Raw genomic sequence first — 23,108 nt, 5'->3', positions numbered from 1 at the left:
TATTGACTAATGATGCCAGAATTACAGGTCTAAATTCACTAGAGTAACAGAAAACTATTTATTGGGCTCTGTCATCAGAGACTTGGAATACACTCCCTTTAACCACAAAATACCAGCACCATTACACACTGTTTCCAGTTGTACTGATAGCTTTCCTTCTCTGCCCCAGCATTTCTTTCCTCCAGAGGTTACACGTCTAAGTCACCAAGTCACAGGTCTCATTCAGTAAGGATTTATAGTACCAGTATTATGTGCAAAGCACTAAATTTATTCCACACTTTTTTCTTTCAAGAAAATTCTACTGAGCCATCATTAAGGGTCCGGGTACTGTACTTGGCCCTAGGTGATTTGGCAACTCCTCTCAAGAAGCTTGCAGCATAATGTACAGCATGGTGACTACAATTAACAATACTGATTTGTATATTTGAAAGTTGCTAAGACAGTAGATCTCAAAGTTCTCCTCACAAGAAAAAATATCTGTACCTATGTGAGGTGATGGATATTAACTAAACTTACTGTGTTGATCATTTCATAAAATATACTTATATCAGATCATTGTGTTGTACTCTTTAAAGTAATACAAAGTTATATGTTAATTATATCTCAATAAAACTGGGAACAAATAAATATTAAATCTTTGGTAAAAAAAAGAGGAAGAAGCTGTAGCAAAGAGACAAACAACTAATTATAACAAGTGAAGTGCCGGTCTCATTTAGGGAAACATTCACAGAAGGGGTGTCACTGGAAGCAACTGTGATGTCGCAGACAGGACAGCAGGACTGAAGGCAGGATTGGAGGTATGGCTTGCTCTTCCTTGGGCAGGTTACTCAGGCTCTCTGATCTTCTGTTCTCTTCTTTGTAGGATGCAGTTATTTGAAGTGACTAGAACCTAGATACTCATGTCAACTTCCTTTTTTTCCCTTGAAGGGCCAAGTTTTTTCAGAGGTGAGTGAAAGAGTGTGCATAAAAGCCAGGCTGTGAAAGGCACAGATAGGGTCAAGATTCTGTCTCTGAACTGAACTAACAGCTACAAAGATGAAGTTTATGACCTATTACTAGCACACGTATTAGAAAACATAGCAGAAACTGCAACTCATCTGTGGCTTTAGTTTATCTTTCTTATGCTCATTTTCTGCTTGTCCTGCATTCACTATCCCTTTATTTGTGATTTAAATTTTGCCTCATTACAGTGTATGTATTTAAGATTTATACAAGCTCCTCAATTTGATTTTACAATAAGATAGGATCCTTTAAAAGTTTATATAAGGTGGCATTTATTTTACTAGTATGAAATTCACCTAGGCAATAGTTATAACCATCATTCAACCCATGTTTTTCTACTCTTTTATTCTATTGTAGACACACACACACACACACACACACTGGACTTCTGATTGAACACAATGAACTGGCTACACGTTTCTCTCCATTGCCTCCCAAAACCTCACCAAAATGACAAAACAGTAATTTAAGGCATTAATCCACAAAGACAAAGGGAATTCAAAAAGAGACAACAGTGGAAGAAAACCGTGAACAAACATTTGGACGTGGAAAGTAGATGGAGGAGTGGTAACCAACCAAACAGAATGGAGGAAATTCCAACTTCAGGACATGCAAAGGCATAGTGCAGAACCAAAGCAGGCAAGTTCCTCCAGAAAAGAATCAGAGTCTAGAGGAAACGGGTCCTCCGGGTAGGGAGGGTAGTGAGGAACATGGCTCCATATACAGAAATTGACAGAAAATCTAGAGAGCAGTTAGACAGTGGTCTAACTTCCAATTTAAAAGAGACCAAAGTCAAAAGGGAAAAAAAAGAAAAGGAGCTTGGAAGACAGAGACAATGCAGGGAGTAAGGGGGAAAAAATTATAATATCTTCAAAGAGCTAAGACACTAGATTGCAATCAGAATAAAGCAAAATGCTACAAAAAAAAGGAACAATCAGAAAATAAGTATGGCAGAGATTTCACTGTCAACCTCTTCTTCCTCAGTAATGAAACTGCCGTATTGTTGGGAGCAGTTACGTGTCCAGCTACATTTTTCAGACTATTTTGCAGAAAAGTGTGACTGATGAAAAGTTAAGGAGAAACATTTAGGTGGGCTTCCAAGAAAATTCTCCTTTATGACACCAGCAGAACTTCCTATGGGTCTTCAACTTGATCTCCTTAAGGTACATCATAAGCTTCTGCCCCAAAATGACCCACCCAAATGTAATTTTTTCCCAAAATGCTTCAGTTGTGCAAAGGATTTTTACATCACATTGGCCATTACAAGCACAGAGAGGGTGGCTGTGCCTAAACCGAATAATGAAACCTTAATTTTAAATGACTTGGTAATAATCAAGGAGCCAGAAACTCATCTGGAGTTTATCAAGCCAAGAAGATTCATTTCCTTACACAAAAAGGATTACTGTAAATTGCAGTGTGGCTGTCAACCACATTCTTGTCCCAGAAGTCAGGCCAAATTTCACAAGGATCAGCTATTTGGCAAGTGATACCTTTCAGGACTTACAAGCATTTTCCAAGTCTAAATCTGTCTGCAAACTGGCTTAAAAACCAGCAGTTGTATAATGTTATCCTTTGAATAAAACACCTAAAGATGCATTTCCTTTCTTCATGGAAAGGGTAAAAGCTTCTCTTTTCTAAAATAGCTCATTAGGCTCACTTTTAGGATGACATCAGAAAGTGTCTTTATTGGAAGGACCTTACAGTTGCCTCTTCCGAACTGAATACAGCAGAAAAGCAAAATTAACGAGATGACTCAAAGACACACACAAAACATGAAAAGTAACTTAAAGGATAAAAAAGACACATGAAGAACAAAGAATAACTGAAATAACAGTAAGGCACAGAGACGAAAAAAACCATTTATGTGAAAAGACTCTTAATGTACGTAATCTACATACGCTTCTCTCTGATCTGAAACTAGTAGCTGAACGGAAAGCAGCAGTGAGGACAGAATACATGGCAGTGTTTTCAACAAGGCAATAAATATGGAATTCTCTTCTTTCAACTTAAAAGGTCTCAGGCAGGGCTTCCCTGGTGGCGCAGTGGTTGAGAGTCCGCCTGCCGATGCAGGGGACACGGGTTTGTGCCCCGGTCCGGGAGGATCCCACATGCCGCGGAGCGGCTGGGCCCGTGAGCCATGGCCGCTGAGCCTGCGCATCCGGAGCCTGTGCTCCGCAACAGAAGAGGCCACAACGGTGAGAGGCCTGCGTACCGCAAAAAAAAAAAAGAAAAAAAAAGAAACAATTCAGGGAATTCTCTGTGGTCCAGTGGTTGGGACTCTGTACTTTCACTGCCAAACCCACCAGGGTTTGATCCCTAGGTGGGGAACTGGGATCCCGCAGGCTGTGCAGCACAACCAAAAAAAAAAAGTAGAAACAACAAAAAAAAGAAACAATTCATTACTCGTAAGGCATTTGTTCATTCTAACTTCAAGTCCTTATAAATGAAAGGATTTTTATCACAGCTTAATAACAATATAGAAGAACTTAATAAAGACCCATATTTGAAAACCAGAGGTTAGAATACACAGCAAGTTATCTAAGTGCATTGTGAGATTCACACACACACAGGCACACGTGCGCTCACGTACACACACATCCATAAAAATCAGCCATTCTAGGGAAGACCAAAAAAGTCATCAATTAATCATCTGGTTTCTGACTGTATACAAATGCAAGTAGAATAATAATACTAACATGGACACTTTGTTGAGTAACCTACACATCTCCCAAAATTCTTTTCTTTTTAAACCTCATCACCACCTTGCAACCCTCACTCTACAGTAGTAAGAATTTAGGCCTAGGGATGCTACGTGTCTTGTCCATGTCACACCTTTTACTCTGGGACCTGCCATGTACGAGCTATGCCTATGTAGTACTACCTCAAACCCTGCCACTCTCGCCACGATACCACGCTAAACACAGAAAAGAAACAGACCCAACAGGCCAAAAATGTATACCTTCATGGCAACGATGTGCATCTATATTTAAAAGTTTTAAAAGTTTTATTTCTTTTATTACCATCTGTTTTCTGGTTAATATGACCTTAAGCTTCTTAGAGTCACTAAATCAAAACTATTTATATTTATTCTATGGATCAAGAAGATGTGGCACATATATACAATGGAATATTACTCATCCATAAAAAGAAACGAAATAGAGTTATTTGCAGTGAGGTGGATGGACCTAGAGACTGTCATACAGAGTGAAGTAAGTCAGAAAGAAACAAATACCGTATGTTAACACGTATTTATGGAATCTAAAAAATTAAAATTAAAAAAAAGGTTCTGATGAACCTAGGGGCAGGACAGGAATAAAAGACGCAGATGTAGAGAATGGACTTGAGGACACGGGGAGGGGGAAGGGTAAGCTGGGACAAAGTGAGAGAGTGGCATGGATATATATACACTACCAAATGTAAAATATCTACCAAATATCTACCAAAATAACTACCAAATATCTATTTTACATTTACTACCAAATGTAAAATAGATAGCTAGTGGGAAGCAGCCACATTGCACAGGGAGATCAGCTCAGTGCTTTGTGACCACCTAGAGGAGTGGGATAGGGAGGGTGGGAGGGAGACGCAAGAGGGAGGGGATATGGGGATATATGTATAAGTTTAGGTGATTCACTTTGTTATACAGCAGCAACTAACACACCATTGTAAAGCAATTATACTCCAATAAAGATATTTTTTTAAAAAGATATACTTATTCTAAATACTGTAAACAAAGTTACTTCACCAAGTTATTATCAGCTAAAAACCCTGAGGACAAAAGACATTTTCCCTGCTAAGGAAACAGGAAATAAATTCAGGAGATTAAAATGGCTTCCAGATGATCTCCAGCACGTGATGGGCACAGATTTCTAAAAGAGAACAGTATGCTTCAACTTTAGTACTTCATGTAGAGACCACAATGATGCCTTCGGACCTGTTGTCCTAGAGTGTACTCCCCGTAAGTATGAAGGGTTTGAACCTTTAGTATATGTAAGCTGGGGCTAAGGAGTGGATTTGTTAACACAAGTAAAGAGAACCTAGATTTCTTGAATAGCTCTCCCTACCTCTTCTCTCAGAGCACTCGCACGCCTATATTGAGGCTTCCCAGAAGGATTTCCTGAGGCTTCATTTGGCTCTCTCATTAACAAGCCAAAGCTCTATTTTCAACAAGTGAGAGACATCTCTTGCCAAATTCAATGGGCTTTTTCCATTTTCTTTTCCCTTGATCACTTCTTTTAGTCCTGAACGCTGCTGACAATCCTCTTCCTTTCTACGTTTCACGGAACCAACATTTCCCTTAGAGTCCCTAACACCCTCCTAGTTTTCTGCCTTGCGTTCGGACCACAACCTCTCTTTCCTCTTAACAGAAGACACTGACTCCCAAGGCAAGCACCTTGATCTTCTAGGTGATATGGTCTTTCCCCTCCACTGTCCCATTCTGTCCCATGGGTTCCAACATTCACCTGACATGACATTCACAGGAAAAAAAAAAAAAGTAACTTCTTTATCCACAATTTGGGCTTGAAATTCTCACTACCTTCAAATAAGCACCTTCCGCACTAAGTAGACTATGAGCTTCTCTGTCCTGCCAACAGAACAATCCAAGAGGCCCTTGCTCATGCCAGCACCACCGCTACCCAACTCAACTGCCCTGCACACTGTGTTCCATCGTCTTTCTGGTCCAGCTCCAGAAGGACCTTCTCGAAGAGCTTCCAAATGCTTCTCCCATCTCCCCAGAGATATGCTCTCCAACACGTTCACACTTATCCCCATGCTGCCCTGGGACTGTCTCTTCCCTGCCAGGACGAGCCCCAGGAAGAACCACCAAAGCCAGGGCCCAACCCTCCCCTTCCTCAATACACACACACGCACACACACATGCTGTCTCTAGGCCCGTCTCATCCCAACGGCAGGAAATTATTCAACAGTATCTACTTACATCTTAGTGTGAATTTACATCACATTTATATTAAGTCTGAGCACTTTCTTAGGCTTTTTAATTGTGAAATAAGAAAAAAAGAGAGACAGAGGCAGACATATGGAACAATACAACAGAGTGTGTACGTGCCAAAACAGCAGGTACAGTCATAAAAGAGGAAGAGAAACAGAGGAAGGTGAATGAAATGGTTGAGAGCTTGAGTTCTTCTGAGAGAAAAATATAACTTCAAACACTTGTTCTCACAGTATCAGCAGTGCTGGGAAAGAAACTCTACTTCTCTGAGCCACTCTTCCCCCATCTGTAAAGAAATTATATTTAACAGATGGTAACTAGACTTGTGCTGATGATCACTTCGCAGTGTATACAGATGTCGAACTATAATGCTGTCCACCTGAAACTTACAGAATAAAAAATTCTATTTATGAAAAGAGCACTATCACTTAATCCATAGGACAGCTAGGAGGAATAATTTTTTTAAAGCACATTAAGAGAAAGTCGGCTTGCATAAAAACAGACAAGAAGTTTCAGCTTCCCTTTTCCCCTCATTTCTGAATGAAGCTCTTTTGGAAACCTGCGCTTCTCGGCTTTATGTGCCATCTCAGAATGATTCCTGGAAAAACTGGTGTAAAGTGCAGCACTGGGAAAGCGTGAAGTAGACTCAGATGTCTGAGATGGGACAGAAAGAAGTGTTTTTGTTCTCAAATTTGTAATTATTTTCTTTTGTTTTTGAACAAGGTAAAGCTATTTTCTTCTGGTCTGTCTCCAGTTAGCTCCTGGGGATGGTCCACGCTCAAGCTGGAGGACACCAGTCAGGGAGTTGTAAGATCTTTTTCATGACTAAAACCCAGAGTTTCATGACGATGCATTGTCCCCAGTGCAGGATATTCAGCTAAGGAGGCTCATCTTCAAATTTTCTAGGATGTTTCTTACCTTATGATACTTGCTTACCTTTGGGCATCTTTACAATTGGTTGAGCAAAGTCAATTTTACATGGTTTAAACTTGTTTTTTAAAAACATGCTTTGAACTTGCTCAATCCAGAACTGAACTTGAACAAGAAAAACAAAACCAACAAAACCCTAATATAACAAAACCAACTTGTCTTATTGAGGGAAGCACAGCCTGAAAGTCAGTCATATCAGAGTGAGAAAGACATCACCTGTAAAGAATTAAAAGACATTTGTTCATTCATCCATTTATTTATCCATTTATTGAGTGCCTACTAAATACCTGGCACTATTCAAGGCTTGAAAACAAATCAAAACACTCATATTCTTGTGGGAGTAACAGCCAAACCAAAAAATATATCATACAACAGCAAGTGATGATAAGTGCTATGAAATATAAGAGTATGGGGTCACAAGGCTGATATTTTATAGAAAGGGAGACAGGGGGCTTCCCTGGTGGCACAGTGGTTGAGAGTCCACCTGCCGATGCAGGGGACATGGGTTCGTGCCCCGGTCCGGGAAGATCCCACATGCCGCGGAGCGGCTGGGCCCGTGAGCCATGGCCGCTGAGCCTGCGCGTCCGGAGCCTGTGCTCCGCAACGGGAGAGGCCACAACAGTGAGAGGCCCGCGTACCGAAAAAAATAAAAAAAATAAAAAAGAAAGGGAGACAGGGAGGAGGAGGTATCATTTAAGCTGAGATCTGAATAGGGGAAGGAAATGCTTTCATGCAGAAGGAACAGCAATGCAAATGCCCTAAAATAAAAACCTTCTTTGCACATGTAAGGAATAGCAGGAAGCCAGGATGACTGGAGCATGGCAAGCAAGATGGAGAGTGGGAGCAGAGAGGAGATAGGCAAACAGGGAATAGGTCATGTGGGGGGACCTGGAGACCACGGGTTAAAAACTCAGATTTTATTCTCAATGTAATGGTAGCCATTGTGGAGGGAAGAGAGGGCAAGAGGTGAATGTACAATCTCTGGTTCACTTTTTTTAAGAGGAACCTGGCTGTTACTTTGGAAGCAGGGAGGCGATGATGGACACGGTAAGTGGTGGTCAGATTCTGGGTGTATCCGGAGATATAGCCACTTGGATATCTTGACAGACTGGATGTGGGGTGTGATAAAAATAGGAGGCAACAGTGACTTCGAAGTTGGGAACCTGAGCAAGTGGGTGGACGGTGGTGCCATTTACTAAAATGGGAAACATTGAGGGGATGAGTAGGTGGGTGGTAGGGAGGGAGAGGAACTAAGAATTTTGTTTTGAACAAGGTGTGATGTGCCTATTTGACCTACAGTTGGAAATCTTGAGACTGTGTGTGTGTGTATACACATACATATATGAGGGGGGTGTTAGAGACAATGTCAGGGTCAGGAATATAAATGTGGAAGCTATCAGCACACAGAAGGTGTACAAAGCTATGGATCTCATAACACCCGCAAGGGAGAGGTTGGAGACAAAGAAGAGACAATATGGAAAGATGAATGAACCCCAGAGCACTCTAATATTTACCCAAATAATTAGGATTCAGCAAAGGAAAATCAGAAATACCAAGTTAAATGGGAGGAAAACCCCAGAGGGCAATTGAAGAAAATGTTTCAAGAAGGAAGGTGTGGCCAACTATGTCTGACGCTACTGATATATGGACGATATTTTTTCAGGCAATAGGGTAAAATTCCAAATTGACTGGACACCACTCAAGAAGTAAAGGTAAAATGCTTGTTTATTTTCTCCTTCCTCAGGTAGAATGAGAGACCTCAAACTCTAATGAGAAAGCATTCCAGAATCAAAGTTTGTAACAAGGTTGGTAACAACCACCCTTCCTTTGAATATTATGAAATGGTGATATAATAAAATAAATCAGGTATTTCCTTCCCAGCTCAGACACCTAGGTCAAATTTAAATCTAGTCAAGAATGCAAAATCTTTGATCATGATCTTGGCTTCAGTCCTTACAAGTCTAAAACACTAACTAGAAAGTATCCTCATCAAAAATATGAAATATATTTCAAAGCACTATACAGTAACAGACTGTACAATTTTGATATACCATGTACCACTTAAAATCAGGTAGTATAAGAGAAAAAATTGGGAATTTTATACATTGTTTAGAGAAGAAACTAGTTAGATAAAATTTATCTCCTACTGCAGTACAAAGTATAACTCAGTGTCATCACATAACCATGTTTCCCTTCTGTAACCCTTTCAAGGATTTATGGAGCACTTAGATACACCAGAACGTACAAACCTAAAGTCTGCAATTACTCAAGAGTGTCTGTTAGCAATGCTGTAGCTTACATAATATTTGATCATGAGCTTTCCAGGCACTAACATCACAAGACAGAACCTGTTGTGTGTGCAGGACTTGTCATAAACAGAAAGCAGCTAATCTTACAGCTTTAGCTGGAATGAAGACTGACAGCCTATTCTCTTCCTGACTTATAAATCCTTCACCACGACTTACCGACCGGTGTCCCTCTTGAACAACAGCATATACTGATTAAGAGTCAGATTGTTTGGGTTCAAATCCCCAACCACCACTTACTAGTTCTAGTGTTTCCTTGAGCAAATTATTTTACCTCTCACCCTTCTTTTTCCTCATCTGGAAACACACACACACACACACACACACACATATTTGGGTAATAATAGTCCTTCATTATAAGAGCATGTGAGTATGATGCTCTAGCCACATGTCTTCCACATAGTTAAAAAAAATAAATACTAGTTGCTTTAATTGTCAGTTACTTACCTACTCTTGGAAAACCTTCACTAGGAGGTAACCCACCATTCAAGTCAGTCCATTCTGGTGTAGGACAGCTCTTTATTTATAGAAGGGTCTTTAAAATACTTGAGTCAAAGGTCTCACTGTGCTCAATCAGTTATTACCAGTTCTACCCTCTAAGCCCACGGAAGACTTTCCTATCCGCTCTCCTTAAGACAATCCCCCAGGTACTTAAAGACAGATGTGATGTCTAAGGCTGCGCACTGTCATCTAAACACACGTAAGCACCAAACTGAGCATCCTGTACCCGGGAATTAGAACCACGCTTTGAGAAGCCTATCAGGGAGGATTTTACAGTCTTTGAAAAGGCTGTTTATGGGGCCGTGTGGCGATTCATCTGTAAGTGGCAGAGTGAGTGCACTAAACCTGTTTTCAAAGCTGTGCATATATGACAGGTATCATCCTTATTAAGAGCTCTGAGTACATCAAAAGTGTTTTTAAAGAAACATACCCGACAATTACCTTTGGAAAGAGTAAACACGGGTACAACACATAGTTTATCATTTCCTCGGGCTCACATACATTTTTTAAATTTTTTTTTATGTGGTACGTGGGCCTCTCACTGCTGTGGCCTCTCCCGCTGCGGAGCACAGGCCCCGGACGCGCAGGCTCAGCGGCCATGGCTCACGGGCCCAGCCGCTCCGCGGCACGTGGGATCCTCCCGGACCGGGGCACGAACCCATGTCCCCTGCATCGGCAGGTGGACTCCCAACCACTGCGCCACCAGAGAAGCCCCAGATAAATTTTTGACAGTTAACAGATTTAAGGAGATCTACAGACATCAATTAAATCAGCCAACTTTTTGACTGGACACAAAACTTTCATTTGTTCAACAAGAACCTGAGAACTGTCTGTCAGGGACTGTAGAGCACAGGAATAATATGGACAATTCAATCTGCAGATAACAGATGTAATAAATGAAAGAGTTCACCTACAATCTATTTCTCTGAACTAAAAGAATCAGATAAATGTGCTGATGTTGCTTGGTTTTTCTTAACTAACGTTGTCAAAACTAGTGCTTTTCTAAAACTCAAATGCTGTTATGGTGAGAAGTAATTTTGAAAGGAAGGAGGAGATAAAAGGAGCCAGTTAGTCTCAGTAGAAATCCCTGACCACCCAAAGCCCTCTGGGCGTCCAGAGACAGAGTGCCCTGGAGCACCGCACAGAAGGCCAAGAGCCCAATGGGTTGAACGAATCGCACACTTCCTTCCACACACCGGGGAAATTACTCCTCTCTCAGCCTCGGAGAAGCTTTAAGAATTCCTTCAAACAGCCATTTGGGGCTTCCCTGGTGGCGCAGTGGTTGAGAGTCCGCCTGCCGATGCGGGGGACATGGGTTCGCGCCCCGGTCCGGGAAGATCCCACATGCCGCAGAGCAGGCTGGGCCCGTGAGCCGTGGCCGCTGAGCCTGCGCGTCCGGAGACTGTGCTCCGCAGCGGGAGAGGCCACAGCAGTGAGGAAAAAAAAAAAAAAAAAAAAAAAAAAAAACAGCCAATTGTTCCATTCTTTATCTCATAATTGTGCTCAGAACTCAACGGGCCTATCTCCAAACAACCCAAAAGCAAAGTGACACAACTCAGGGGACACTTCTTCAATGGCCCTACCCTGGCCTATGACCTTAGAGACTTACCTCACCAGGCCAGAGGCCCTCTGAGCCTTTTGTGACCTCATTTAGAGGAGGTAGAACCCTCCCTGTTTCAGCTTCACCCTTCCTTACTGGAGAAAACCCAATGAGTCATCGGTTAGACAAATGTTTAACTTCATTAGTGACCTAAGAAAAAGTAGAATGTATATCTTTCGTCTATTTATTTAGAGGGAAAATGCAAATGACAATTTCTAATTCTGGCCAGAATAATGAGAAGCTGGGGCCCCCAGCCTCTGCTCATGGCTGCAAATTAGCACAAAGCTTTCACAGAGTGACTTGACGATGTGCATCAAGAATCAAAAAATCATTCATTTCCTTTGGCCCAGGGAGTTCATTTCTCTAGCCGGTTCAAGAACACTCTGGTTTATTAAAGGGACCAGTTCCTAGTATTTTCCCCCACTTTAAGAAGAGATCCAGGGCTTCCCTGGTGTCGCAGTGGTTGAGAGTCCGCCTGCCAATGCAGGGGACATGGGTTCGTGCCCCGGTCCGGGAAGATCCCACATGCCGTGGAGCGGCTGGGCCCGTGAGCCATGGCCGCTGAGCCTGCGCGTCCGGAGCCTGTGCTCCGCAACGGGAGAGGCCACAACAGTGAGAGGCCCGCGTACCGCAAAAAAAAAAAAAAAACAAAAAGAAAGAAAAGAAGAGGTCCGCTTCTAGCTTTCAGTGTACCAGTACACTGGAAGGATCCAGAATGACTGACACTGCTAGAATCCTCCCACTTCCTCAGGAAGTACCTTGTCATGTCTGTTTACCCTTCCTGGAATCAAGCTGTTCTAACAGCATCTCTGCCCTGGTTCCTCTCTGTGTGAACCAGTTCCTTCCCAAGAGAATTCTGTTAACGCCCTCATCTCTCGCCACCCCTCCTGTCCTGGGATCCTTTCTTATTTGCTCAATAAAGAGGATGTGTTTAAGAAATAGTAAGATGCTGCCTAAAGAAAAAGGAAACAAACTGACATCAAGACACTCCTTGGCTGCTCACAACTGCCCTGAGAAATCTATGATGCTAGAAATCTGAAGAGTGGAGAGGGAAAGACTGATGTGCCCTTCTGGAAGGAAACGTTCTTGAGTGGTAAAAATATTCAATAACGTGATTGGGGTGCTGGGTACCTGGGCCTATACATTTGACAAAAAGGTATAGCCTGCAACTCTACACTTAAAATCTATGCATTTCACTGCATGCAAAGATTACCTGAACAAAAATAAACTACTCTGGGGCTTCCCTGGTGGCACAGTGGTTAAGAATCTGCCTGCCAGTGCAGGGGACACGAGTTCGAGTCCTGGTCTGGGAAGATCCCACACGCCACGGAGCAACGAAGCCCGTGCACCACAACTACTGAGCCTGCGCTCCAGAGCCCGCGAGCCACAACTTCTGAGCCTGCGCACCTAGAGCCCGTGCTCCACAACAAGAGAAGCCACCGCAGTGAGAAGCCTGCACACCACAACGAAGAGTAGCCCCTGCTTGCCGCAACTAGAGAAAGCCCACACGCAGCAACGAGGATCCAACGCAGCCAAAAATAAATAAACGACTCCAAGCAACTCCTGAAAGTTGTGCTGTATGCAACCTCAAGATCTCTCAACAAATTACAAGGTCACAATGCTCTAGCTCAAGGGGCAAAGGTGTCAGCCCCATTCCAGCCTCGACTCAAGTGCTGCCTCCTCTGTGAGCTCAGGCTGCCTCCCAAATGCCATCACTACACACGGGGCAAAATTCCATCACAGCAATTATCTGATGGCGCTGCAGGGTCTGTGTGCAGGTCTGCTCCCCATGGGGTGCACTCTGTCTGGAGGTCCTAGGGAGATACTAAAGAATTGGCAGTTGAATCAGTAAGCCCAGCAAGTGCCTGGTACAGAGTAGGCACTTCATAGGCATTTTCTGGATAACAGAACGACTGAATTTAAGTCCCCACGAGGAAAACCAGTAACTAAAAGGCAGAAGTAGAGCGACCTCACTGAGGAACAGGGTTGGGGCAGGAGAGGAAATACTGAGTAAACAGGTAAGTACACACTGGCACCCAGATGAGGGCGGATCTTGTAGCTGGTCCCAACCAACTGCCAAAGCAACAAGCTCAGCTTTGGACACTGATGCACATTTCCACTGGGAGAAGGAAAGAGTCCTGGTCCTTAGGTTTTGCTCAAGCTCCAGCCTTAGGACTGTACATTCACTCAACAAGTGTTCACCTGGTACTGTGCCAAATCCTCAAGCAAAAGACAAGCTATTGTTCCTGCCCTCAGTTAGCGCCTAGTCTAAGTGTAATACAGGAGAACGTTTGTAATTACACCACAGAGAGCAAAAAAGAAAAATCCATACCAGCCATAGTGATAAGGAAGGAATGGGTGGGGGGGAGGCTTGGTGGCCGAGAAAAGGCTTCACATAAAGCTTGACTGTAGAGCCCAAGCATGGAAGAATGCAGAGGGGCAACACATACCAGGTAAACAAGGAGTAACAGGCATTCCACACACAACAGCCTGGAGGTGAGAAAACAGCCCGCTGTGTGGGGCGGGGAAACACAAGCAAGGATTACGGAGCACTAATTCCTTTACGGTCAGCATCTCATTCAACTGGCGTAAGCACCACTGGAGGCTCAAGGAAGAACACTGACTGAGGCCTGCAGCATTTAAGAAGCTGAGCCAGGACCTGAACAATGATTTGATTCCAAAATGGTGTTTGGGGTTTGTTTTCAGCTTTATTGAGATTTAACTGGCACACAGCTTGGTATGACTTAACGGTGTACCGCCTAACAATCTGACATATATTGTGAGACGATTACCACAGTAAGCTCAGTCAATATCCATCTCCTCATATAGTTACAAAAAACTTCTTCCCTTGTGATGAGAGCTTTTAAGATTTAGTCTCTTAGTAACTTTCAAATATACTGTACAGCAGTGTTAATGGCAGTCATCATGAATTGGATGAAGGTGGTCAAAAGGTACAAACTTCTAGTTATAAGATAAATAAGTTCTGGGGATATCTGTACAAATCTGTGCTTTTAATGTCTATGCTATCTGGCAACTATGCAAATAGTAATGGAGAAAATGAGCAAAAAATAAAGATAGATATTCAGACGGAGACCAGATTGTAAAGGGCTGTGAATGCTACACATCACAGCTTAATGTAAATGTGGACTTTTAAAATCTTTTCATGGCTCCTCAGAAAAACAAAAAACAAAATCAGGTTTATATTCTGAAAAACTAATTTTAATTGCAACAGCTAGTGTAAGAATTGCTTTCTAACATTTAAAATTTTAAACAAAGTTTTACCATCAGAGTCTTTTCAAGCTTAATATCTGTTCATTGAAATTATATATAATTACCAGAAATGCTTCTATGAATTCAGTAACATTTTCAAATGCATGTTTACGTCACTCTACATCCATTTGAAAAGCAACAGTACAAATCATGAGACCTTCATTTAGTCTACAGACAACACTGGTATGCACTGAGGATTCAAGTGCACCCAGCAAACCCTTTCACACCAGAACACAGGTTGGAAACTACCAATAGAAGGGATGCCGTTTACAGAGAAAGAGGGAAACCGCTTAGGTGAATTCTGTAAATATCAATGGGGGACCCACAGAGTGCGATTCTTTAAAAATTTAGCACTAAAGGCAAACAAAAGTGATGACCAGCACACAACTCCCAAAGGACAAAAATGGGGCAGGTGGAGAAACAGACCGGTTAGAAGTAACTGGGGAAGGATTCATATTCTGGTGCCAGGCATGGCAATGAGCTCAAGTTGGCATCCCGTTGGTCCTTCTACAGGGTGACAGTGATACTGAAAACTTCGAACACAGAGATAACAAGACGGGCAGGTGAGCAGGAAGGTGTTGAATTAAGTTAGCCTGATCCGCTCCAGCCATAAAAATTACTACTGTGTTTAAACCTCAACCTAGGTAGGAACATTAAGTCACAGACTGGAATGGGTGACCAACCAATGCAATGAGCACTATACTCAGTTTTCAATTTCATTGGTATCTTGTCTGTTTATCACAGGTTTTTAAATGCTCCGTAAACAGAGGGACAGAGGCAACTATTAGGTACAGAAAATTAAAAGGTGCTGGAGAAGAGGACTAAAATTAGAGGGTCCAGGCTGCATTTTCTACCACTTCCTCTCCCACTCCATGACCTCGCTAGAATCAAGCTTCCCCTCTGCCTTCAAACCATTACACTATTTGGCTTTCAACCCGTGTTTAATCATAAACTAGCTCAATACATTATTAATATTCCAAAGCACATTTCCAACCAGATAATAATCCAAAATCATGATGTTGGATTACCTTAAAAGGTTATGTTCCTACATTTGTTTTGATTTCAAATATGAAACTAACCAGAAGTACATGTACACTTTTAAATAGCGAAGAAACAATTTGAAATAAACAAAAAGAGTCATGAAATGACAATAATTGGCAGAATAGCAAGCACTGGCCCTCACCTTACCCTTTCTCCTCCTCCCCAATAACAAAACAAATGTAAGACTTTAACTTTGGTTGTGGGAATAACACATTAGTTATTTAAAATCGCTGATGGAGAATGGAAATGGCAAAGACATACTGCCATGGACTCTGGTCATCTTTCAAAGATTTACAAGGTTATCGGAGTTTTCTGACCTTGGGTTGGTCAAAGCTGCAGCTGAGAATAAAGGTAGCAGATTATATTCTATGCATATTACATACAGTACATATAATATGTATGTTACAGTATATATTAATGTATTTATTTGTGTTATATGTATATATATAAATACATATATATGAATGATATAATTCACATAATATAATACATATATGTTTATATATGTGTACTGTGTATATATAAAAAATATATATATATATGAATGAACCACTTATGCTTCAATGTATGTAGAAGAAATTATGATAAAAATGGAAAAATGGAGCAAGACTATTAGTAAGCAGGAGAAAGATTTACACTATAATCTTCCTTGCTTTCCAAAATAGTTTATAAATACACTTTGGAATCAATATTTTATCCTCAAATTAGGGGTTCTCAGGGTTAAGTGGTTGTGGAATGAGACACTCATTCACTCTGCTTCTTTTGGCAAGAGCAATATTTTAAAATATGTGCTCTGGTTATAAAGGCAAAGCTAAGGAGACAGATAAACTTGGACACTAACTGGAGAAATAACATAAACCTAACAGTGAACACAGCGCTGTCACTTCAGCGTCCCGAGTATCCCAAGAGTATATGTGAAGATGTAAATTATTCACGTATCTTCAGTGAACGTACTGCCTCGCTCCCTGTGGCACTAGGGGAAAACAGTCACTTAATTTTAATTTCATAAGAGTTCACCATATGAAAATGATGTGGCAAAGCCTTTAGGAAGATTTGGCTTTCTGCTAATGATGAACAAAGCACTTTACAGAGTTGCCAAATCATTGCTGACAAACACTTTTAGGTGGAGTGGGACGGTGGTGGGAAGATGAGCACATTTACCGTGCACACAGGTGTGTTTTATCACAACGCACCTCCCCAGAGTTTATTAGATACAAATTTCTCACAGAAGTCTCCAATTATAAGCAAGCTATCACACACACACACACAAAAATGTTTAGATTTCAAAAATCTGTATACTGAAAAAGGAAAGGATGTGAAATCATCCATATTCACAGATTCCCTGAAGCAAATACAGAACTTGCAGATACAAACCCCACACAGGAGCCCTGTATGGCCAAAAAAGTATCCCCATATTTCTTCCCTTCTCCCTCTCTCCATCTCAACATTCAAACACAGAAGGGCAAGTTTGATTTCTAAAATTGTGCAGTACACATACTGCTAATGGAAAAGTACCTTTGGAAGCCTTGACTTTTCAAGGTTTATGAATGGGGGAAGTTATGTCTCTTAACTACATTGCTGGAATTTTTCCACCCTCATTTCAATTCAGAATACAGTGTTTATTCTTCTCCCAACCTCCCCACGCCCTCCCCTCACCCCCTCACCCCGTTCTAAGTCACCTTCAAACCAGCTCAAGTTTCAGTACAAAAAGACGGCAAAGCTAATTTCTTAGACACCCCCCATCTCCATCTCCCGCCACTCTCTAGTGGGTAATGATACATTCACTTTCCTTTAGCGTGAAAAACATAACATGTAAAGTTTATCTTTTTTTCCACATACATAATTTACTTCTTTAAGGAGAAATGAATTGTTTTAAAGTACTGTTTGCTTTGGGATTCTTGAATGTATTGTTTTTCCATGGAATAACCTTTAATCCTAATTTGAATTTTTAAATACGTTGAGTAGGCCAGCACGTGGCATCAATAACCCTTAAATGACTGCAAGGCTGGTAAAGGCAATACTTTTGGTTCCTGATTCACATCTGCTCGGAAGACTTCTTTAGCATCATTATAAAAGTCATCTTTTTCATCCAATAATAAAACGGCTAGAAGTCCTGGTGTTAACTTTCTACAGACAAACGTAACACGAATGCGTTGATCAAGGAACTTCCAAGAGACCATCTCCTTTTTAACGGCAAAGAGGGGAACGGAAGATCTCCTCCCTGAGGCACAGCTGGGAAACTAACAACCCTTGAGTGAGTGATTTCAGGATGTCTTAGTCTTATCGATGCCGACTTTGGAAAACGTACGCGCCTTGACTCACACACCCTGGGCTCCGGAAGCTGCCTCGGAGAAAGCATCTCTCCAGGTGCGCCACAGGTGTCTATAACCTCCTCCATCTGCCCTCCCACAAAACACACAATACGCTGCCCAAGCAGGTATGTTTCAGGCATTTCCACTTCTAGCCACCCCCAAAGAAACGCTCCCGAGGACCCTGGGCCGTCTCTGCCCAGCAGGGACATCCCAGGCGTCCTGGCGCGGACGTGGGTTGGTCCACAGAGATGCGCGGTCCCCAAACCCGCGGGGCCAAGCTCTCGACTCTGTCCTGGCAGAGGAGCTCCGGGGAAGCCAGCGAGACCGTCGGGGAAGGGGGCAGCGCTAAGCTTCGCTGGACGTTAAATCCTAGGAGGCGCAGAACTTTCAAGTCCCCCAAACTGCTGAGCGAACCAGCCTGAGGCGCTGCGACACCTAAGGTCCGGGAGGCGGCTGAAAGCAGAGTGGCGGGAGCGGCCGCGAGGCCGCCAACTCGTGCGGAGAGAAGAGGAGTAAAGGCACTCACCTCCACCCATCTCTGGGCCTCGGCGAACGCGAGGGCGCAGTCGGCCTCCGCCTCCTCCATCACTTCCAGAACTAGGGGGAGAGGGGGAGAGAGAGACATAGTGGGTGCGCGGAAAGGCGGGAGTGCCGCGCGCGTCCGGCCCGCTGCTCCGGCCTCTCTCCGGCTGCAAGACGCCCGGGCTCTCTGACCCTTTGTTGCGCCCTGCAGTTTGGTAAAGTTTCGAACCCACGAGAACTTGAAGCCGGGGCTTTCTCTAAACTCCTGAAAACGCCGCGGAGACCCAGGCAGAGCGCGGGAGGCGGAGAGGGCTACCAGAGGCGGCGCGCGGCACCGGCCCCGAGGACTGTTTGGACTTCAAAACTGGCTGCGCGGCCGCCGCCCTCCCGGAATGCCCCGCCCCGCGCACCCCCGCCGCCCACCCCCGGCCGCCCAGCCGCCGCTTCCGTCCTCCCCACCCTACCCCCAGCCGCGCTCGGGGGCTCCCGGCCGCAGCGGCCTTTGTGGTCGGACAGTCTGGCGCAGGGGATGCCACCGTCCGCCAGGAGGCCGTGGCCCGGGCCACGCACCCGCTCCCGCGCCGCCCGCCGGACCGCGGCCCCGCCCGGAGGAGATGTGCCCCGGCGCCCGCATCCTGTCCGCATCCTTCCCGCCTCCGGCCGCCTGGCCGCCTTCCCTCTGCCGGGGCCCCGGGAAGCGGCGCCCTCAGGGCTCGCGGCCGCCCGGCCCGCCTGACATACCAGGAATAGCTGCTCACAATGGCACCTCTCCCAGCCAAGAAACGTCCCCCGCGGTGGAGCGCGGCCCGGCCCGCCGCCCTCACCTGCGGCCCGACTTCGCAGCGCGCCGCTCCCTCTCCGGCGGAGTCCGCTGCGCGCCCGCCCCGCCGCCAGGTGAGGACGTCCGCACTCCCGGGTCTCCGCCCCCTGCCGCGGCCAGAGCTCTCCTGGCGGCAGGTGAGGGTAGTGGCCTTGGCAGGTGCGGCCCATTTGCCCCAGCCTGGGCCAGCCCCTCTCCGCTTCGCTTCCAGGTGGGTGAGGCGGAAGATACCTGCCACCCAGGCCCCATCCCTCCGCGAAGGGTCGGAGAGGAGGGAAACCCAGCATTCTCGCGCCCTCACCCTGAGCGTCACACCCGCCACCCTGCGTGGTCTGGGAACACTTAGGGAGCAGTAAGGTGGCGGGTTATTCACCATCCGCAGGGGGCCTGGGTAGGTGCGCAGGACTGGAGGGTCGGAGGCTCAAGGGTTGCCTTACGCGGGTTCTTTTCCCACAGAAATCAGATCTCCGGAAAGGAACCTGCTCGTCTGTCTAGGCTCCCTGGAATCTCGCTTCATGCTCCTGAAGCCCTATCCGGGCCACACGTTGATGTTGTCACTGTTGGAAGAAGATAAAGATCGGTTCTTACTCCGGTAAAGGAAGCCATCCCTTTTTTTTTTTTTTTTCCTGGTTGATCCTCTTTTTGATGCAAAACGACGTTAAAGAGCAGAGAGACTAGTATAATGGATAGCTAAAACCTAGTTTTGCCTTATTTACCTCATCACATTTTCTGCTGAAAATATACATATTTCCCACTTAAAGATAGATATTTCAGGGCTTCCCTGGTGGCGCAGTGGTTGGGAGCCCGCCTGCCAATGCAGGGGACACGGGTTTGAGCCCTGGTCCGGGAAGATCCCACATGCCATGGAGCAACTAAGCCCGTGTGCCACAACTACTGAAGCCCGCGCGCCTAGAGCCCGTGCTCCGCAACAAGAGAAGCCACCACAATGAGAAGCCTGTGCACCGTAACCAAGAGTAGCCCCCGCTCGCCACAACTAGAGAAAGCCCGCGCGCGGCAAATAAGACCCAACGCAGACAAAAATAAATAAATAAAATAAATTTTTTAAAAAATAGATATTTCCTCTCTACATCTCGTTCTTGAAAGAACGCTTTTCTACATAACCATATTACCATTTTCACACCTAACTAAAGCTAACCTTAATTACTTGGTATTAATATATGCCCAGTCCAGATTCAGATTCCTCCAATGGATTCCAAAATGTCTTTTACAGCTGACTTAGACCAGAACTCAAACAATAACCACACATTGCATTCGGTTACCTCTTTTTTTTTTAGCCTAGAATAGCCTCCTCCTTCTCTCCCACTCTACCCCCTCCCCGTTTTTAGAATGACATTATCTTCTTAAAAAGAAACTAGGCAGACTTCTAGATTTGTCTTATGGCTTCTCTGTGGTGTCTTCAACATAGTTCTCTTCCCTCACTATTTCCTGTTACCTAGAAGTTAGATCTAAAGGCTGGATTAAACTCATTTACACTTCTGAATAAAGATTTCACCAGCATCCTTCCCGATTGGGGTGACTTCTAGAGGAATTTGTTATGTTTATTTCCATCCAGCCCTTTTTTCACTGGCGTTGTCTGTAATCAGTGGGTCTGTTTAGAAGAGCTCACAGTTGTTCCTGCTAAAGTGGGAAACCGTTGACTGGATCATCTCTTTGCCTCCTGACGACACCATGATCAGGACAAACCCAAAATGAGGATGAAAGGATAAACGAAACTAGGAAGAAATTTCTTTCCGGCTATTCAAGACCTGTTCTATTAAATATTTAGTGAGCACATTATATGTGTAATGTGCTGGGTATCATAAGTGTTACAAAAATTTTTAAATTTTAGACAGTGAATCCTATGGACTGCCAACCCAGTAGAAAGACAGACATTCTGCAAGCTTCATGAGAGTTACTGTTACTAGAGTTGTTTTATATATATATATATATATATATATATATATATATATATATATATATATATATATATATATACTATACCATTTAAAGCTACTGCTGTGTCACTTGACTTACAGCTTTGGGGGCAGCAGCCCAGGATGGCAAGAAGTGCACAGGCTTGGGAACCTGTATGACTAAGGTTACCAAGTTACCAGATTCTGTGAACTTCAATTTCCTCACCTGAAAAATGTGGCGATGATAACTACTTCAAAGGGTTCTTGTGAGAATTAAATGTGATGGTGTATGTAAAAGCCAAGGGCATTGCTTGGCATGGAGCAGGCACTTAATAAATGGTGGTTATTTCTCGTTCGTCTCTCTCTAACAGTAGTGTGTCAAATATGGATTTTTCCTAATAAGTGGGAATTTCATTTATTTGCTCAAATACTCACAGGAAAAGAGCTATAGGGTACTGCAAATTCTGTTTCAAGTCAGCTCAAGCACCAGCCATTTCTCTCTCTTTAGTGTTGCAGATTTGCAACTCACAAGACCCAAATCCAGTTCTTTGTGTCTTACCATCGGTCATTAGAGTGTTTTATCCTTTTGGAAAGATTTATACAGCTCTATAGAGAAAGGTAACCTGCCTTAGGAGTTAAAAATGAAATTCACAAAAACAAAACATCACAGATATTATTTATTTTCCAAAAGAATTTGAGGTGCCTTTCAATATTTAAATACATAAAACAGTACAATTGTCATGTTCTTATATATTAGTGATGAACTGAACTGTTGGTAGGAGAAAGTGACCCATCTTTCTGGAAGATAATTTTGCAATAAATATTAAAAGTTTTTAAAATGCCCACGTTCTACTGCAGCAATCCTACTTCTGGGAATTTATCCTAAGGATATGAGTGAAGATATATGCACACAATGAGCATCTGCAGTGGACACAGAGATGCACTGGCCAAACCTCCCTTTGGAAGTCTACCTCGGCCACAGAGTACAGCCTCACCTGAGGCCATGCCCCTGCCAGAGAGCCCTTGTCTGGTGACTGAATGACTTGAGGTTATAAAAGCCCAGTCATTTCCACCCAATTCAGGACAACTCTGATGCGCCCTTTCTGTAGAGATGAGGTCTGTTGAAGCAGTCAGCCTGTTATAGTTGAGCTTCTCCCTGGCCCATTGCTGTTCCTTCCCTCTTCACTTCCCTGGGATCAATCCCTAATAAATACTTTATGTTTCAAGCGGCATTTCTGTCAGTTTCTGGAGGACTCAACCTGTGATGGCATTACACATGATTTGCTAGAAATGAGAATCTCGAAGCAATCTAAACGATAGGGATGGTGGAGTAAATTACGGTTCTTCCATAGAGTGAGATATTGTGCAGTCAATAAAAATGTAAAAGGATGTTCAATGACACAGAGAGATGTTTAAAAATATATTACAAAGTGGGGGAAAAACCATCTATAAAGCACCCAAATTTGTGATTGCATTTTTATTTATTTATTTATTTATTTATTTTTACATCTTTATTGGAGTATAATTGCTTTACAATGGTGTGTTAGTTTCTGCTGTATAACAAAGTGAATCAGTTATACATATACATATGTTCCCATATCTCTTCCCTCTTGCATCTCCCTCCCTCCCACCCTCCCTATCCCACCCCTCTAGGTGGTCACAAAGCACCAAGCACCTGTGCTATGTGGCTGCTTCCCACTAGCTATCTATTTTACGTTTGGTAGTGTACATATGTCCACGCCACTCTCTTGCTTTGTCCCAGTTTACCCTTCCCCCTCCCCATATCCTCAAGTCCATTCTCTAGTAGGTCTGTGTCTTTATTCCTGTCTTACCCCTAGGTTCTTCATGACATTTTTTTTTCTTAAATTCCATATATATGTGTTTTGCACAGCAAAGGAAACCATAAGCATTTTTTTTAATTGGGTATAGTTGTTTTACAA

At 43.6% G+C, this 23,108-nt stretch overlaps 1 protein-coding gene across 11 annotated transcripts in view; it reads right to left on the bottom strand.

Annotated features, from left to right (window-relative positions):
* LMO7 (LIM domain 7) overlaps positions 1–19,303 on the bottom strand; it is a 214,280-nt gene extending 194,977 nt beyond the window's left edge. For 4 of the 11 annotated variants that reach the window (XM_082602294.1, XM_082602292.1, XM_082602296.1 and 1 more), the window contains exons 1-2: positions 18,900–19,303; positions 18,440–18,510 (exon numbers count right to left, since the gene is read on the bottom strand). In XM_082602294.1, the coding sequence (XP_082458420.1) occupies positions 18,440–18,510; positions 18,900–19,080 (252 nt within the window). In that variant the 5' untranslated portion in view covers positions 19,081–19,303. Of the gene's footprint in view, positions 1–18,439; positions 18,511–18,664; positions 18,819–18,899 lie in introns of those variants that run through there. The other 7 variants (XM_082602300.1, XM_082602299.1, XM_082602301.1 and 4 more) reach the window with 6 other exon arrangements.
* Between the last annotated feature and the right edge of the window lie 3,805 nt (positions 19,304–23,108).

The sequence above is a fragment of the Mesoplodon mirus genome (genome assembly GCF_964341445.2).
Source record: "Mesoplodon mirus genome assembly, chromosome: 17".
Lineage (NCBI taxonomy): Eukaryota > Metazoa > Chordata > Mammalia > Artiodactyla > Ziphiidae > Mesoplodon > Mesoplodon mirus.
The sequence above is the reverse complement of the archived record's forward strand: the minus strand, read 5'-3'. Positions and strand labels throughout refer to the sequence as shown.